Genomic DNA, 15,000 nt, shown 5'->3' with positions numbered 1-15,000 from the left:
TGTACGTATTTTCTGCTGTAACGAATCTTCCCTCTGGATCGGAAAATTGTTTAAGAATTTGGAATTCAGAATACATGTTCCGACACTTGCACTTTAATAGCTGCTAAAAATAATTGAGAACCCCCATTCTGCGGTCCAACAGTTCTCTTTTTCTTTTGTACAGTGGACTTCTTGAAGAAAATAGATTGCAATTTTTTTTGTTTGAGCCAGCGAAAGATCTCACGCCTTTTCATGGTGTTCGACAGCCCTCTTACATTTAAAGAACAGATCACAAAATCTTCATCAGATGTGTTGATTGTAATGCAATACGGATAGAAACTATTTGTGGAATTATTGAAGCGGTAAAGATATGCATAAGTGCTAGCACCTTGTATAGCGAAGCGATAGCTTTGGTCACGAATAGAGAAATAAATACAGAAGAACAAACAGTAAATACATTCACAATTGGAACACGAAAATACTCATAACGAACTATAAAAAATTCATAATGGGTTGGGAAGTACATATCCATAAGGAGTAACATGTATTCAGCTTAGTATTGATCGTAGAAAGTGCTTACTTAGCGTAAAGCACACGTTCCCTTGGTTTGGTAGCAAGACCAAAAGTTCAATTATCAATAAATAAACTTGATTGAGGTGGTTTAAGATCCGACGGGATGTTGTCAACGTGGAAAACTGAATTTTCAACTATCAAGTTTCTATTTACAACGTTTGCGTTCAAGCCTTTTTCCTTGGCTTTGAACATCGCTTTGATGAGAATTTTCCTCTCCATCTGGATCGCCCTTGCAAAGTCTTTTGTGATATAAACATCTTTGTACTTCGTTGAATTCTTTAGTTTGTTCTTTGCCCCCATTACCTTGTCTTCATCGCCTCGAAGGAGAAAACGGACGATTACTGGCCGTGGGGTGACTTTTCCTCGGTCGCCGGTTGAAGATCGAGCTTTCCCAACTTTATGAACCGCGTGAAAGTGCATATTTTCCACATTAATGTCCAGTTCGTTCTTAATTATGTCGTAAACGATATCTCTGCAGTTCTCGACGGGTTCTTCAGGGATGTTCATGATTCGAAGGTTCTCTCTTCTAGAGTAGGTTTCAAGAGCAGTAACTTTTTCTTGCTCCTCCGCTAACCTTACTTCTAAATCTTCGATTTCATCGCGGTGGCCATCGAGTTGAGACTGCTTTTTCCTGATTTTGGCAATCTCTGCTTTCTGACTATCCAAATCTGCTTGAAGCTGTTTCCTTACGTCGCTGTTATCCTTCATCTCTTCTTGGATGTCCTTGATTGCATTCCACGCTGCCTCAATCGACTTCTCCATGTCCTTTATTGTGTTTTTGACACCTTCAATTTCGTCTTTTAGTTCATATCTTAAACTTGCGATTTCTGTTCGTAAACTTCCGAAATGGTCTTCCATCTTGTTTTCAATATAATTTAACTTGTCAAAGAGTTGTGACAAGGTAACTGTGCACTCGAAGACTTCTTCATTCTTCATTTCGTTTTCCTGGGTTTTGTTTCTCTTCGGTGAAGATGGTGAATTCGTCGAAGACGAGGAGCTTGTTGCTGGTTCAGCACGTTTGGCCATGTAAAGACGGAAAAACTGCTAAAGGTCTCGCTAATGTAGCTTGTCGTCACTTATATATTGCCTTGCTTTACTCTAAGGAACTGTTTCGGGAAGCACGGCTTCCGCCAAGTTGTCACATCACAGAGCCACAGAAGTACGTCCGTCGGCCATGACGCTCGGCCCAAAAAAACATGGAGAACCACAGCATCGCCTTAGATCCAAGATATGTTGTCGAGAATATGTATGAAAAGGTGATAGTGATGTAAATAAACTCTCTCAGTGTTCAGCTAGAACTTGTTCACCTTTGAAATCACTTCTGTCCGGCCCAGGATTGATTTCAACATCACAAAATATAGGACATTTGTAATCTCAGCCGGAGGATCATGACCCGGAATGGCTATGTTGAGTGCAAACTCAACATGTAAATTTCCTTGTAACCGGAAGTAAATGTAACGATATCTTGTAACACCAGGTTGAGGCAGATTGCATCAGCCCACATGGTGAATGTTGTGGAAGAAATCTATGTTGGAATAAAACTGAGTTGTGTTTTTACCCGAAGTTTTGTCTTATCCACCAAGAAGCATGGCCACACTCACAACAGGTTATGGGCCCAGTCGACGACTGATGTTTGATGGTGACGAAACGAAATACGAGCTTTGGGAAATTAAGTTCCTTGGATTTATGCGACTACACAAGTTGCACGATGTTATCCTAGCAGAAGGCGAGCTAGATGAGGAAAATAGGGTCAAGAACATTGATGCTTTCGCCCAACTAATCCAGTGTTTAGATGACCGTAGCCTATCCTTGGTCATGAGAGATGCGAAGGACGATGGCAAGAAAGCTCTACAAATACTGAGGAATCATTACATGGGAAAAAGCAAACCACGTGTTCTTGCGCTCTACACCGAACTTACTTCACTGCAAAAAGGCCATGCTGAGAGTATTACGGATTATGTATTACGGGCCGAAACTGCAGCTGCATCACTGAAATCGGCCGACGAGATAGTCAGTGACAGCCTTTTGATTGCTATGGTGTTAAAAGGCTTACCTGAGGAATATAAAACGTTTTCAGCCATTGTTTCGCAGCGCGATGAAAAGGAAGACAAGATGAAGTTCCAAGAGTTCAAGATCGCACTGAGGAGCTACGAAGAGACGGAGAAATCACGTACCCCATCACAAACTGGCGAAGACAGCGTCATGAACTGTAAAAAGAAGAACTCACCGCAAAAAGACACTGTGACATGCTATTCCTGTGGCCAGCTGGGACATAAATCGCCAGAGTGCCGGTCTAAGGACAAGAAGAATCCTAAGAAGGAAAACAACCGATGGTGCAGCCACTGCAGATCGAAGACTCACAATACGGAAGTATGTCGCAAGAAAGACACTGCAAAAACCGTGAGTGATGATAACAAGGACGCTTCGTTTGCGTTCAAAGTGACTGTGGACAATTTTAATACCATTAGAGATAACTCTTTGTTAGTTGACACTGGAGCTACTGATCACATTCTTAATGACAAAGCTAAGTTTTTGAATTTTGATGACAAGTTTAACCCCGCGAACCATTACATAGAATTAGCGGATGGTAGTAGAGCAAGCGGTATTGTATCTGCCAAGGGCAGAGCAAAAGTTCTTCTACATGATTTAGGGGGGTCCCACATGAAGTTTTTCTTGAAGATGCTTTGTACATACCTAGCTATAAGCAGAACATATTTTCTGTCCAAGCAGCAGTCAGTAAGGGAGGTGCTGTAAATTTGACACCAAATTCCTCTGAGTTGAGTGCCCCAGATGGTACGAAATTTTCCATACAGAAATATGGTAAGCTGTATTATCTTAACTATACAAATCCCAGTGGTGGAGCTTACAGTGCTGAAGTATGGCACAAAATACTGGGGCACTGCAATATGAATGATGTGTTCAAATTAGAGAATGTAGTTGAGGGGATGAAAATTACCACAAAGGGTAAGCTTGAATGTGACACTTGTGTGCAAGGGAAAATGTCCCAATATCGAAATAGGGAGCCAGACTGTCGTGCATCTTCACCCCTACAGTTAGTCCACAGTGACCTAGCAGGTCCTATCACTCCAGAATCAAAAGATGGTCACAAGTATGCAATGGTATTTGTAGATGACTATTCAGGTGCTCTCGGAGTATATTTTCTCAAAAATAAGAGTGATGCTGTTAGGGCAACTGAGCAATTCTTGGCTGATACTGCACCGTATGGTACAGTGAAACGATTGCGATCCGACAATGGGGGTGAATACATTAGTGAAGAATTCAAATCCCTTCTGTTGAAAAACCACATTAAGCATGAACTTTCAGCTCCCTACTCACCCCATCAAAATGGAACGGCTGAAAGAGCCTGGAGATCACTTTTTGATATGGCTAGATGCCTGCTAATTGATGCAGAATTACCCAAGCAGCTGTGGACATATGCTGTCATGACATCAGCTTATATCCGGAACAGATGTTACAACCCCAGAACAGGTAAAACCCCCTATGAGTACTTGACAGGTATCAAACCCAATTTGTCTAACATGCATGCATTTGGTACTGTGTGCTATGCTTATGTTCAAAACAAAACCAAATTAGACCCTAGGGCTGAGAAAGGTATTTTCGTTGGTTATGACAGGTCTAGTCCTGCATTTCTTGTTTATTACCCTGATCAAAACAATGTCAAGAAAATCCGATGCGTCAAGTTCACTGAGAAGTTTGACAGTTTTGATGAAAATGTGAACTTACTACCTGATTCTGTTAAAACAGCAGAACCTGAAATGCCAAAACCTGAAAATGGGCAGGAAAGTGCAAGGCGTTACCCCACTAGAGATCGTGCTAGACCAAAGTATCTTGATGACTATGTAACTGGTGAGGAACTTGACAATGCAGTTGATGATGCTGCAAATTGCACAGTCGATTTCTGTTACAGAGTAAGTAATGTTCCAAAGTCCTACCAAGATGCTATCTCATCCCCAGAGTCCAGTAAGTGGAGAGAAGCAATGAATGAAGAGTTAGATGCATTATGGGACAATGAAACATTTGAGCTCACTCCTTTACCAGAGGGTAGAACCTCAGTGGGGGGGAAGTGGGTGTATGCAATAAAACTAGATCCCAATGGGGAGGAAAAGTACAAGGCACGGTTTGTTGCTAAGGGCTACTCCCAAGCCCCAGGTATAGATTACCATGAAACTTTTTCACCAACTGTTCGTATAACTTCAGTTCGTATACTAATGCAGTTAGCAATTCAGATGGGTATGGTAGTACATCAGATGGATGTTAAGACGGCCTATTTAAATGCTCCCATCGACTGTGAGTTATACATAGAGCAACCTGAAGGTTATGAGAGAAAAGGCCCCAATGGTCAAAAGCTTGTATGTAAACTAAAGAAATCCTTATATGGCCTGAAACAGAGTGGTCGGAATTGGAATTGTTTGTTGCATGGTTATTTAACACAAGAAAGGTTTATACAGTCCCTAGCTGATCCATGTGTTTATGTTAAGAGTACTGAATTTGGCCTAGTAATTGCAATTGTATGGGTCGATGACATCATTATTGCAGGTAGTAACACTGATGTGTTGAAAAAGGCCAAAGAGTCTCTTATGATGAGATTCAAAATGAAAGACCTAGGTGTTTTATCATGGTTTCTAAGTATCCAATTCAAGTGTGGAAAGGATTGTATTGAAATGAATCAAAGAAAGTTTGTGGAAAAGATTCTGGAAAGGTTCAACATGTCTGATTGCAAGCCAAAAGCAGTTCCATGCGAGCTGGGCACTAACAAAGCCAGTGCAGTCAATGAAAGCGAATTTGAAAATGTAAAACTGTATCGTGAAATTGTTGGAAGTTTAATTTATCTCATGACTTGCACAAGACCCGATTTGTGTTATGTTGTGACGTATCTATCCCAACATCTGTCAAAGCCAATGAAATCGCATTATGGGATGGCTAAGCAAGTGCTGAGGTATTTAAAGGGTACTAATAACAGATGCTTAAAGTTTGTTAAGGGAACGCAGCTGAAACTAGTGGGATATAGTGATTCAGACTGGGCTATGTCTGATGATAGACGTAGCATTAGTGGTTATGCATTCAAGTTATGTGATGAGAGCTCACTGATTTCGTGGAAAAGCAGAAAACAATCTATTGTAGCATTGTCCTCATGTGAAGCTGAATATGTAGCTTTAGCCACTGCTACACAAGAAGCTAAATTTCTTAGGCAACTTTTCGCTGATCTAATGTGTCATCCTTGTAAGAACGTTTGTATATATGTAGACAACCAGGGAACGATTGCATTAGCTAACAATCCTGTACATCACAAAAGATCAAAGCACATTGATGTAAAATATCACTATGTAAGACTGGAGATTCAGAGCGGAGCTGTAAGCTTAACTTATGTACCTACAGACAAAAATGTTGCAGACGTATTTACCAAGCCTGTAAATAGAGTTAAACTCGATACTCTGTTAGGCTAATGTAGCAAACCCCATGTTGTGTTTGAGTGGGGGTGTTGAGTGCAAACTCAACATGTAAATTTCCTTGTAACCGGAAGTAAATGTAACGATATCTTGTAACACCAGGTTGAGGCAGATTGCATCAGCCCACATGGTGAATGTTGTGGAAGAAATCTATGTTGGAATAAAACTGAGTTGTGTTTTTACCCGAAGTTTTGTCTTATCCACCAAGAAGCATGGCCACACTCACAACAGGCTAGTGGTGCAATGCCACACTTTCCACACTTAGTAGCAACTGCAGTTTGCAGTACCCCGTGGAAGTCCACGCAACCTTTCATATTCCTCGTCGCGATCTCTTTGAAATCCATAACAAAAATAAGGATAAAAACTAAAACAATCCGAGCACTGGCGGCCATGTCATTGCCACTCCTTTTGGGTCACCGAGAAGAATTGTAGCCACAAATTCCAGTATTTTCCGTGTGATAACTGTTCCTTTATTTTCTCCTTTCTTGGTTTGTCCTACTATAGCTTTCCTACTCCGTAATTAAGGCTCGCTTGCTGTTTGTCTACTTTTGTCACAGTACGTCGTTAACACCCTTGTAAGGCTCGTATCACGGTTCTTTGTGCTATTTCGCTGGTATTGTTTAGTTTCGGATATAAGTAAGCAAAACCGTTTCTGTAATCCCGAGAGCCACACAGAATTCAAGGGCGGATTTAGGGGTGGGCCCAGCGGGCCCCGGTTCCCCGCCTTTTGTCCAGGAATTTTTTTCTTTTGTAAACGTGTGTCGGATGGTACTTCGAAAATTTATCGAACGTTGTTCCAATCAACGGCCCTTATAAACTACCTTCAAACCGACAAACTGAAAGATGTTACAGGCGTCGCATTTTTTTTCCGTAAAAAGGCGAGGAAGGCTGGATACGAATGGCTGTTCTACAGTGTCTTACATACAGTCGTACCAGTGAAGGTATGCGTAGTAGGCTTTGGAAAGGCATAGAGAAAGGAAAGCAGCAATTGCCAAACGAACGATCCCATTGCCACTCGTAAACCAGGGGCCCGTTTCTGGAAAGTCCCGAAAACTTTTCGAGCCCAAAAAGCCATTTGGTTTACCGCCAACCGCTTGTTTTGGAAAGCCCATCTTTTGAAATACTTTTAAGGGAACAAAAAGAAAAAGGACTGCGAAGGTTGACGACTTAAATCCTGTCCGTTCTTGAGATACAAAAGGAACTGGGACACCCGAAAATGGCCCGTAAAGTTTCGGGACTTTCGAGAAACGGGCCCCAGGTGAGTAGTAACAGTAGGTTACATTTTGTCGCCTTCCTGATTATCAGAAAATTTCCATTTACAATATACACAATTTTAGAGTCTATTTAGCCCATGGCCGCACTGCGCTACAGAATCCAGGTTATTCGGTTCTGCAAACCGCCTACTTGAGTTTTAGTCGAAAAGCAAATTGAACAAAGAAAATATTAAGCAATCAATGCAGCTGCTGCAACCGTACGTGTATCTTAACTCTGCATATAACAATTAGTCTAAAGAGATTTATTCTTTGCTTTAAGAAGAAATTTACTTTAACTCCAGGTGCATTGAAGTGATCGATTCAGTTTTACAGAATTAAGAAAGCCCCCCTTTTCCCCTGTATTTACAGACCTTCTGTAACCAACCGACTTTCAAGTGGTACAGTGTGCATCAGGCGCTTTTACTCTAGATAATGATTAGTTCAGTTTAGGGTGCGCTCTCGCTGCAATTTCTTCGGCCCCCTCTTTCTGGAATTTCTGGAATTTCTAGATCTTGTAAGTGTCTTGTTTTTCTGAATTCGTTTTCCTTTGGTTTTCTATTTCTTCCTTTCTTTGTAATCTCATCTATGTGCTCCGTTTTTCCCTTCAGTTAATTGTCAAGTAAAGTAAAGTACGATATCAAGGTTTGCTCAGAGTTGTTAACATTTCATTCAAAGATCTCGTAAATGTCATGTTGTTCGGTACTGGCGCGCGTAGGCGAAGAGTGCTCTCTACCGACGCCGTGGAAAGTCTTCGCCTGAAGAACGCAAGATCGGGTTATCTGTCCAAAGTTACAGCGTTATACGGAAGCTTTCAAGAGTTGCAACAAGACAAAGGAAATGTCCGAGAAGTGTGTGCGTAAATGTCGGCGCTTGAGGAGGCATTTGATGGCTTTCAAAAGTCTCATTTTGAGTACGTGGCGACCTTAAGCAAACATCGCGAAGTATGGGAAGATGAGGCACATTACTTTCGCTAGCATTGCCGTAAAAAATGTAGAATTTGATTCGAATGTTAAACAATGGATTGACAATGCATATAAAGTCCCCGAAATGTTGAGCATTGCACCTGAAGATTCCTTCAGTACAGCCGGCTAGCTTCGAAGTCGCGCTCAGTCTAGTTGAAATGTATGTTTAAGAGCGCTGAAAACCAAACAAGCATTTGAAGATGGAGCAATTGAAGAAAAAACAGAAACTGTTACCACAAGAGGGAGAAATGAGGGTAGAAAGACAAGTTATAGACGCTCAGTTCCAAATTGACAAGCTAGTCTTCAAGTTCAATTGTTAGAAAGCGAACAGAACCTTGTTTTAAACCATCCACCATTCGTCCCCGACAATTTCCGTCCATGTGCCGAAGAATCAAATGTTGTATCATAGCCCCAGGTATTTGAAGAACAGGATGAATGGAGACCACGCTCATTCCACCCAAAACCATCTGCGTAGAATCCCTAAGCGAAAGAATTTTTGTTGTATCGCGATCATTCTCTGTCCATTGATGCCTTGGACCGCATGACTCTAACGAAGCAAGGTTTTGCGTTACCCAAACCACAGTTGCAAACATTTGATGGCAATTCTCTAGAGTATTGGAACTTTATGAAATCCTTTAAAGCTAGTATCGAGTGTAATGCAGCGAGCGAAAATGAGAAGTTGATGTATCTCCTTCAATACACGTCGAGCGAAGCGAACAAGACTATCAAGTTCTGTGTAGTCATGCACCCATCTGTCGGTTTCCAAAATGCAAAAAAAATTATAAGAAGAACGATTCGGACACCCGTTTACGGTCGCATCAAACTATGTGACCAAGTTTACTGAAGGACCTCCATTGAAGCTTAAAGATCGTGCCGGACTGTTAGCCTTTGCAGACCAGTTGAAAAATTGCAAACAGTGAAGGGAAAATATGCTTAAGAATATATTTTATAACTATGGAATTCTCTGAGTTGGTTGGAGATTAGAAAATGCACCAGTTGAGTACGAGACCAAGCCTCCAATTATTCTGTCTTACCGCCATCACGTTACAGAGTTGAGCATTCTTCAGAATCACCAACGAGCTGGTTATCTTAGTCAAGAATACGTCTTTGGAGGAACTTGGAGTTGCCAAAGGTGAACAGTTAATAGCTAACTTACCAAAGAAGAGAGTGCTACTAGGAGACCGCTTTTTAAACACATTGGTGTAGACTACTTTGGCCCCCTTTATGTCCGCCAAAGACGTTTAAACATGAAGCGCTACGGATGCCTGTTTACATGTTTAGTGATGCGAGCAGTTCACATTGAAATTACCACAGAAGACTTCATCAATGCTCTAAGCAAGTTTTACCAATCACAGAGGAAATCCGGAAACAATCCATAGTGATAACGGCACCAAGTTCAAAGCTGGAGAAAGAGAAAGCCGCAAATCCTTAACGAGCTGGAATCAAAGATCAATTTACGAATTCCTCCAACAGAAGAACATCGTTTGGAAATCTAATCCTCCAACTGCTTCACGCATGGGCGGTGTTTGGGAACGCGTAATCATATCAGTGCGTAAGATCCTCCGAGAATTGCTGGGCGAACATATCGAGTCTGATGAATTCCTCAGGACCCTGATGACCGAAGTTCAAGGAATTTTCAACAGCAGGCCACTGACTCAAGCAAGCAGCGATCTGAGAGATCTGGAGCCGATCACACTAAATCATTTGCTACTGCTACGATGTAACCCTAATTTGCCGCCGGGTGTCTCCGATGGTTGACGGAATATTTGCCAACCCTACACGAACGGAGTAAGTGGTTAAAGCCTCGACGTTTCCTAGCCATCGGAGGTCTGATATTGATCGTGGACGAAAATGTTCATCGCGAAAAATTGCCCCTTGGCAGGGTGGAAGAAGTTTTAGTTGAAAAGACGGATTTGTCAGGTCAGCAAGTGTTGGTACAAGCCTAACGACGTTGATACGGGCGGTCACAAAACTTTGCTTCCTAAAAGGCGACAAGGAATTTTCAAAATAAAAAAGATGTAAACTTTCATACACTTGTACTTTTTAAAAATTGAAAACTGGAGACGAACTTTGCTTACTCCGCGATTTCGAATTTGCGCTCGTGTCATAATTAGATAAGTAAAAAATGCACACCTTCATTAAGTTAGATTATTGGGGCGACTGTGTAGCCACGAATCCCAGTATTTCCGTGTAATTAGTGTTCGTTTGTTTTCTCCTTTCTTGGTTTGTCCTACTACTAACAGTTTTCCTACTCCGTAGTTAAACATCGTTAACACCCTTGTAAGGCTCTTATTGTTCTTTGTTTTATTTCGCTGGTATTGTTTAGTTTCGCATATGTTTGTTCATGTTGTATGCTAACCGTTGCTGTAATCCGGACAGCCGCACAGATCTTGTAAGTGTCGTGTTTTTCTGAATTCGCTTTGCTTTGGTTTTTTATTTCTACCTTTCTTTGTAATCTCATGTATGTGCTCCGTTTTTCCCTTCTTTGAATCGTCAAGTATTAGCAACTATTTTTTTTGTTGTCTTTTTTGTTTTCAAAGCTATGTATTTTTCTGTTTCATATTTGATTTCCAAAATTCTTTTGAAATGATTTAAGTTAGGATTAATTCCTTTACACCTACAGGTCCACAGATATGTTTTTCCTATAATTGCTATGTAGTTAATCAAATCTATTCCCTCTTTCAGGATACCTATCATAATGTCGCGTATCGAGAGGCACCTGCAACTTCCAAGCCTATTTAGTATGCAATTAGGATACCATATTCCAAAAAAACTTGGAAAAGGAGCATTCAAATAGAATATGTTGAGTAGTTTCTTGACTTTCTTGACAAAAAGTGCAGTTTGGATTTGATACGTATCCTATTTTAGAAAGACGGTCATTGTCCTTTTTTTTGTTTTTTTTTTCTCAGACTTTTTTATTGACAGCTTCTCTTTTTACAAATGCTCATTGCAATAATTATTAACTAATACAATTTACAGAGTTTTTTTATATTACACTGTGCATGACATGACTCAAAGCTAGCAACTAGGATAGCAACAATATTGCACAAAAAGATGATTTCAACTCGTTTATTCCTGCAAAGATTACAACATTTTCGGTCGCAAATCCCGCGCGAATTGCTCGGAGTTGAATAGCAAAGGATATCGGGAGTTTGAGTAGCCAATCAGCGTGGGAGTTCAACGCTATCCACTGTTTTAGTAGTCCGACAGCTAAGGTTTTAGGTAATTCTATGTAATATCTATGTTCTTTTGAGTAATTGGGCTTTTTATTGTATATAACTATGTCATGTTATTTTTAGGTTTTATTCTGTAGATAAGTTTTTGGGTTTCCGTCTCTTTATTTCTCAAGGCTTATTAGCATATTTTTTTTGCTAGAGGTCTAATCAACCTCATCAATCCCGAGATTAAATAAAGCTTCATTCATTCATTCATACTGACATAGGATATAAGGAGTTTGAGTAGCCAATCAGCGCACGCTTTCAACGCTATCCACTGTTTCAGCATATACTAAAGTACGATATCAAAGTGTGCTCAGAGTCGTTAACAGGAATTAATAAGGAGAAAAGACATAAACAAATATGTGTCGGTATGTTATTCAAGGGGGTGGCTCTTAACTATCAAACCCTTGCTATGGACTCCTTCAAATAGTCATTTCTCGAATTCCTTCAACTCTACAGTAATCTATTTTTGCCAAGTTTGTTCTATTTAACATTCCATTGTATGGTTCGACTCACAACCATATTTGGTAAATCACGTGGCCAAAACAGAAAATGCCTAAAAACTCAGCGAGATAACTATATTTTTCACAACTTTTTAATGCAGCAGTATGAAACGCTTTGACGCAAAATCTGTAGAATGGAATTTAAAAGAAATGATTACTCAAAAAAAATTTGACGTCATAAGGCCCACCTTTGATACAATTTTCAAAATATCAGTTCCATTTTTTGTCCAAATAAAAATTCCATGCTATAGTTTACGAAAAATGATTGGGCCATTCCCATCTGGTGAAGAAGCCGCCCCTTCCTTTCGTTTCCTGGGAGCTTTTACCTCTTTTTCACAGAAACGCACGGCCGAGGACTGGGACTAATTGCGCATGCGCCTTCTGATTGAAGGGGTGTCAGATTTCCATTGAAAAAGTTACTTCATAGAACCATCCATGCAGCCCCTTTTGTAGGGCTCTTTGACTAAAACGCCTCCTTTGCAACCATTGTCTTTCTGTAGTTAAGTGCTACCCCCCTGACTTATGGTAATTTCGATATTGTAAAGTCTTCCTACGGTGAGATTTTCTTCATTTCTCGCCAAGAGTTTGGTCATAAAGTGCTTACTCGAAAATGAAAAAATATTGGGGGTCACCGACTTTGTTTCGGAGAAAATGGCAGTGGAAAGGTGACTTAATTTCGAGAAATCGGTCATAATAGCGAGATGTAGCCTCATCTGCTCATCCATCGAAAATCATAAAATTAAACTGTTAGAGTGAAGGTTTCCGTTAAGAGGTTTTTAAGAGTGGGATTTTTAGATAATTGCATGCCGCTAGGGATGTCGTAAACAGTAGAGTTCATTCTCGACAAGCGTTTTCGTAAGCTCTATCCGTTGCAACCACTACCAGAATTCGATGGCACGAGGAAAGAAAAAGTTAAAAAAACTTCTTACGGTGGGAATTTTTTCATTTCATCATATTTTGCAGATATCAAGTAAAGTAAGTGATTCATGATTAAAAAAAAAGGGAGGTCACAAATGATCTAAACGAGTAAAATTGATGTGATTTTGCAAAGCTCTTGGAAGAGAGCTAGAACCCAAGGACTAGAACCCAAGAGAAGATCGATCGTTGAACGGATAAAAGGTTTTTACCCAATAAAAAACCACTTTCTCGAGCATAGCAACGAATTTTTAAGCAGGCGTCATCTTCATTTGGTTAGTGTTTTGTAAAATGTCTCTCCATTACCGTCATGCTCACCTTCTGGAGTGTGGTTTTTGTGAAATTTAATCGTTTCCACACAGGTCCGCGCTATGCAAGCGGACAAGGACAAAAATACTGCTCCATTTTCACGGAAGTAAAGGAAAAGAACTTCAAAAACATGCATTCATTTTTAACTTAAGTTTGTAGGGTAATAGAACATTTAAAAAAACATCCCCATTGAATTTACGCAACGGTTCGTCCACGAGTTTGTCCAAACTTTCAGCCACTACTCGATCAGCAGCTACCTTTTCCAGAGCTTTTCCATCCTCCCGCTCACGTCTCTTTAACGTTTCATGATGATTTGGAAATAAATGTGCCATTCTTTTTCCGGCCTGGAATTTTTTCCCCGGCGTTTTTGTCGCCATGTTTTTTTAACTAATGCTTGAAAAATATTTCTGAAAGTCAAGTAGACTAGTGCACGACTGATAAAACAACGCAAATATCAGTCGTGCAGTAGTCTACTTCACTTTCAGAAATACTTTTTCATCACTTTTGACAGATCGCGATCTTCTCTGATCCAACGCTGTGCAAGAATTATCGTCCACGGTTTTTGCAAAGGTTTTTTAAACACCTCAACTTCACTAATGCTCGAAGTAATGCGTGACAAATAACAGTCGCGTTACCTGCGCAGTAACGTTGCGCACAAACAATTACCGCGAACGTCCTTAAGGTGATTCCTCAGTATTGCACTGCGCATCCTGTACAGCGCATTTGGTGTGTCAATATTTATAAATGAGTCCAATTTGCAACATTGTAAGTATGGCGTAAGTCGATCATACACACTGAAGCAGTTCTCAAAACACTTGAGAGAAGTTGTTAATGACTCAGAACTCTTTGCGAATAAGCGTGCGCATTCCTTGAACATTGCGAATTTTGTTGTTTTGATCTACGATAATCGAGATAGACAGGTACGATGGTGTTTTACTCTTAAACGAGCACGGCGACCTATACTTTCTATAGCATAATTTTAGTGTAAAAAACAAATTATCGGAACGCAAAAAGACAAATCTAAAAACGTACACAAAGCCCTTTATCCAGAGATATAAATTATGATGTTGAAAACAAAGACTCGAGGAACGTTTTGGGTCGACGTCGTTTCAAGTTGAGTGATTTTTCCATAAACCAGGCGTTTTTTTCAAGTGTTACATTAAAAACCTTCTCGTTTAGCCACGGCAAAATGTACCCTGAGCCGAAGAAATATCGCGCGTGATTGGTATCAGTACATGCATCAATGGGGTAAGATTGGCCCATTATATCTCTTAAGCAAGCACGGTGACTTATCTTTTTTATTTTACTTCTCAAAAGAGGGATTCGTAGGGAACATTTAGAAAAAGTTCCAAGAAAATCGTTTGGCAACTTCTTTTTTTTTTTTCTGAGGAATCACCTTAATCGGGAGCTTTCAATAAAACACAACAGCAACAACTTCTTATGTACATTTCTAGTTAGAAATGGCTGTTCACAGGAAAGGAAAGCAAAGAAAGAAGAGAGTCAATTATCAGCAAATACCCATGCATGATTGTAGAGGTTCGCTAGCTAAACTCTTCAGTAAATATCGGAACTGACAAAAAAATGCACTTACGTGCGTGACGTGCCTTTCTTGTATTTCGATTTAAAGATGTTTTTATTTTCTTAACTTTTAGAGAAAAAATGTCTTCCGAGTCACTAGAGTGCTCAATCTGTCGCGAGAAGTTTGATGATCAACAGCACTGTCCTCGTTTGCTGCCTGGCTGTGGCCACAGCTTCTGCACAAGTTGTTTGCAGAGTCTACTCAAGAAAAACGCCATAAATTGCCCAACCTGCAGAAGCAC

General features: G+C 40.3%; 1 protein-coding gene across 3 annotated transcripts in view; it reads left to right on the top strand.

The window, feature by feature from the left end:
- Window positions 1–15,000, top strand: part of LOC137994925 (tripartite motif-containing protein 2-like) — a 37,804-nt gene that overhangs the window by 10,542 nt on the left and 12,262 nt on the right. For all 3 annotated transcript variants that reach the window (XR_011122218.1, XM_068840506.1, XM_068840505.1), the window contains exon 2: window positions 14,833–15,000. This exon is cut by the window's right edge and continues 556 nt beyond it. Coding sequence is in view for 2 of the 3 variants with exons in the window: in XM_068840506.1 (XP_068696607.1) it covers window positions 14,840–15,000 (161 nt within the window). In the remaining variant the exon portion in view is untranslated. The remainder of the gene's footprint in view (window positions 1–14,832) is intronic.

Source organism: Montipora foliosa, chromosome 3 (genome assembly GCF_036669935.1).
Source record: "Montipora foliosa isolate CH-2021 chromosome 3, ASM3666993v2, whole genome shotgun sequence".
Taxonomy (NCBI): Eukaryota; Metazoa; Cnidaria; class Anthozoa; order Scleractinia; family Acroporidae; genus Montipora; species Montipora foliosa.
The sequence above is the reverse complement of the archived record's forward strand: the minus strand, read 5'-3'. Positions and strand labels throughout refer to the sequence as shown.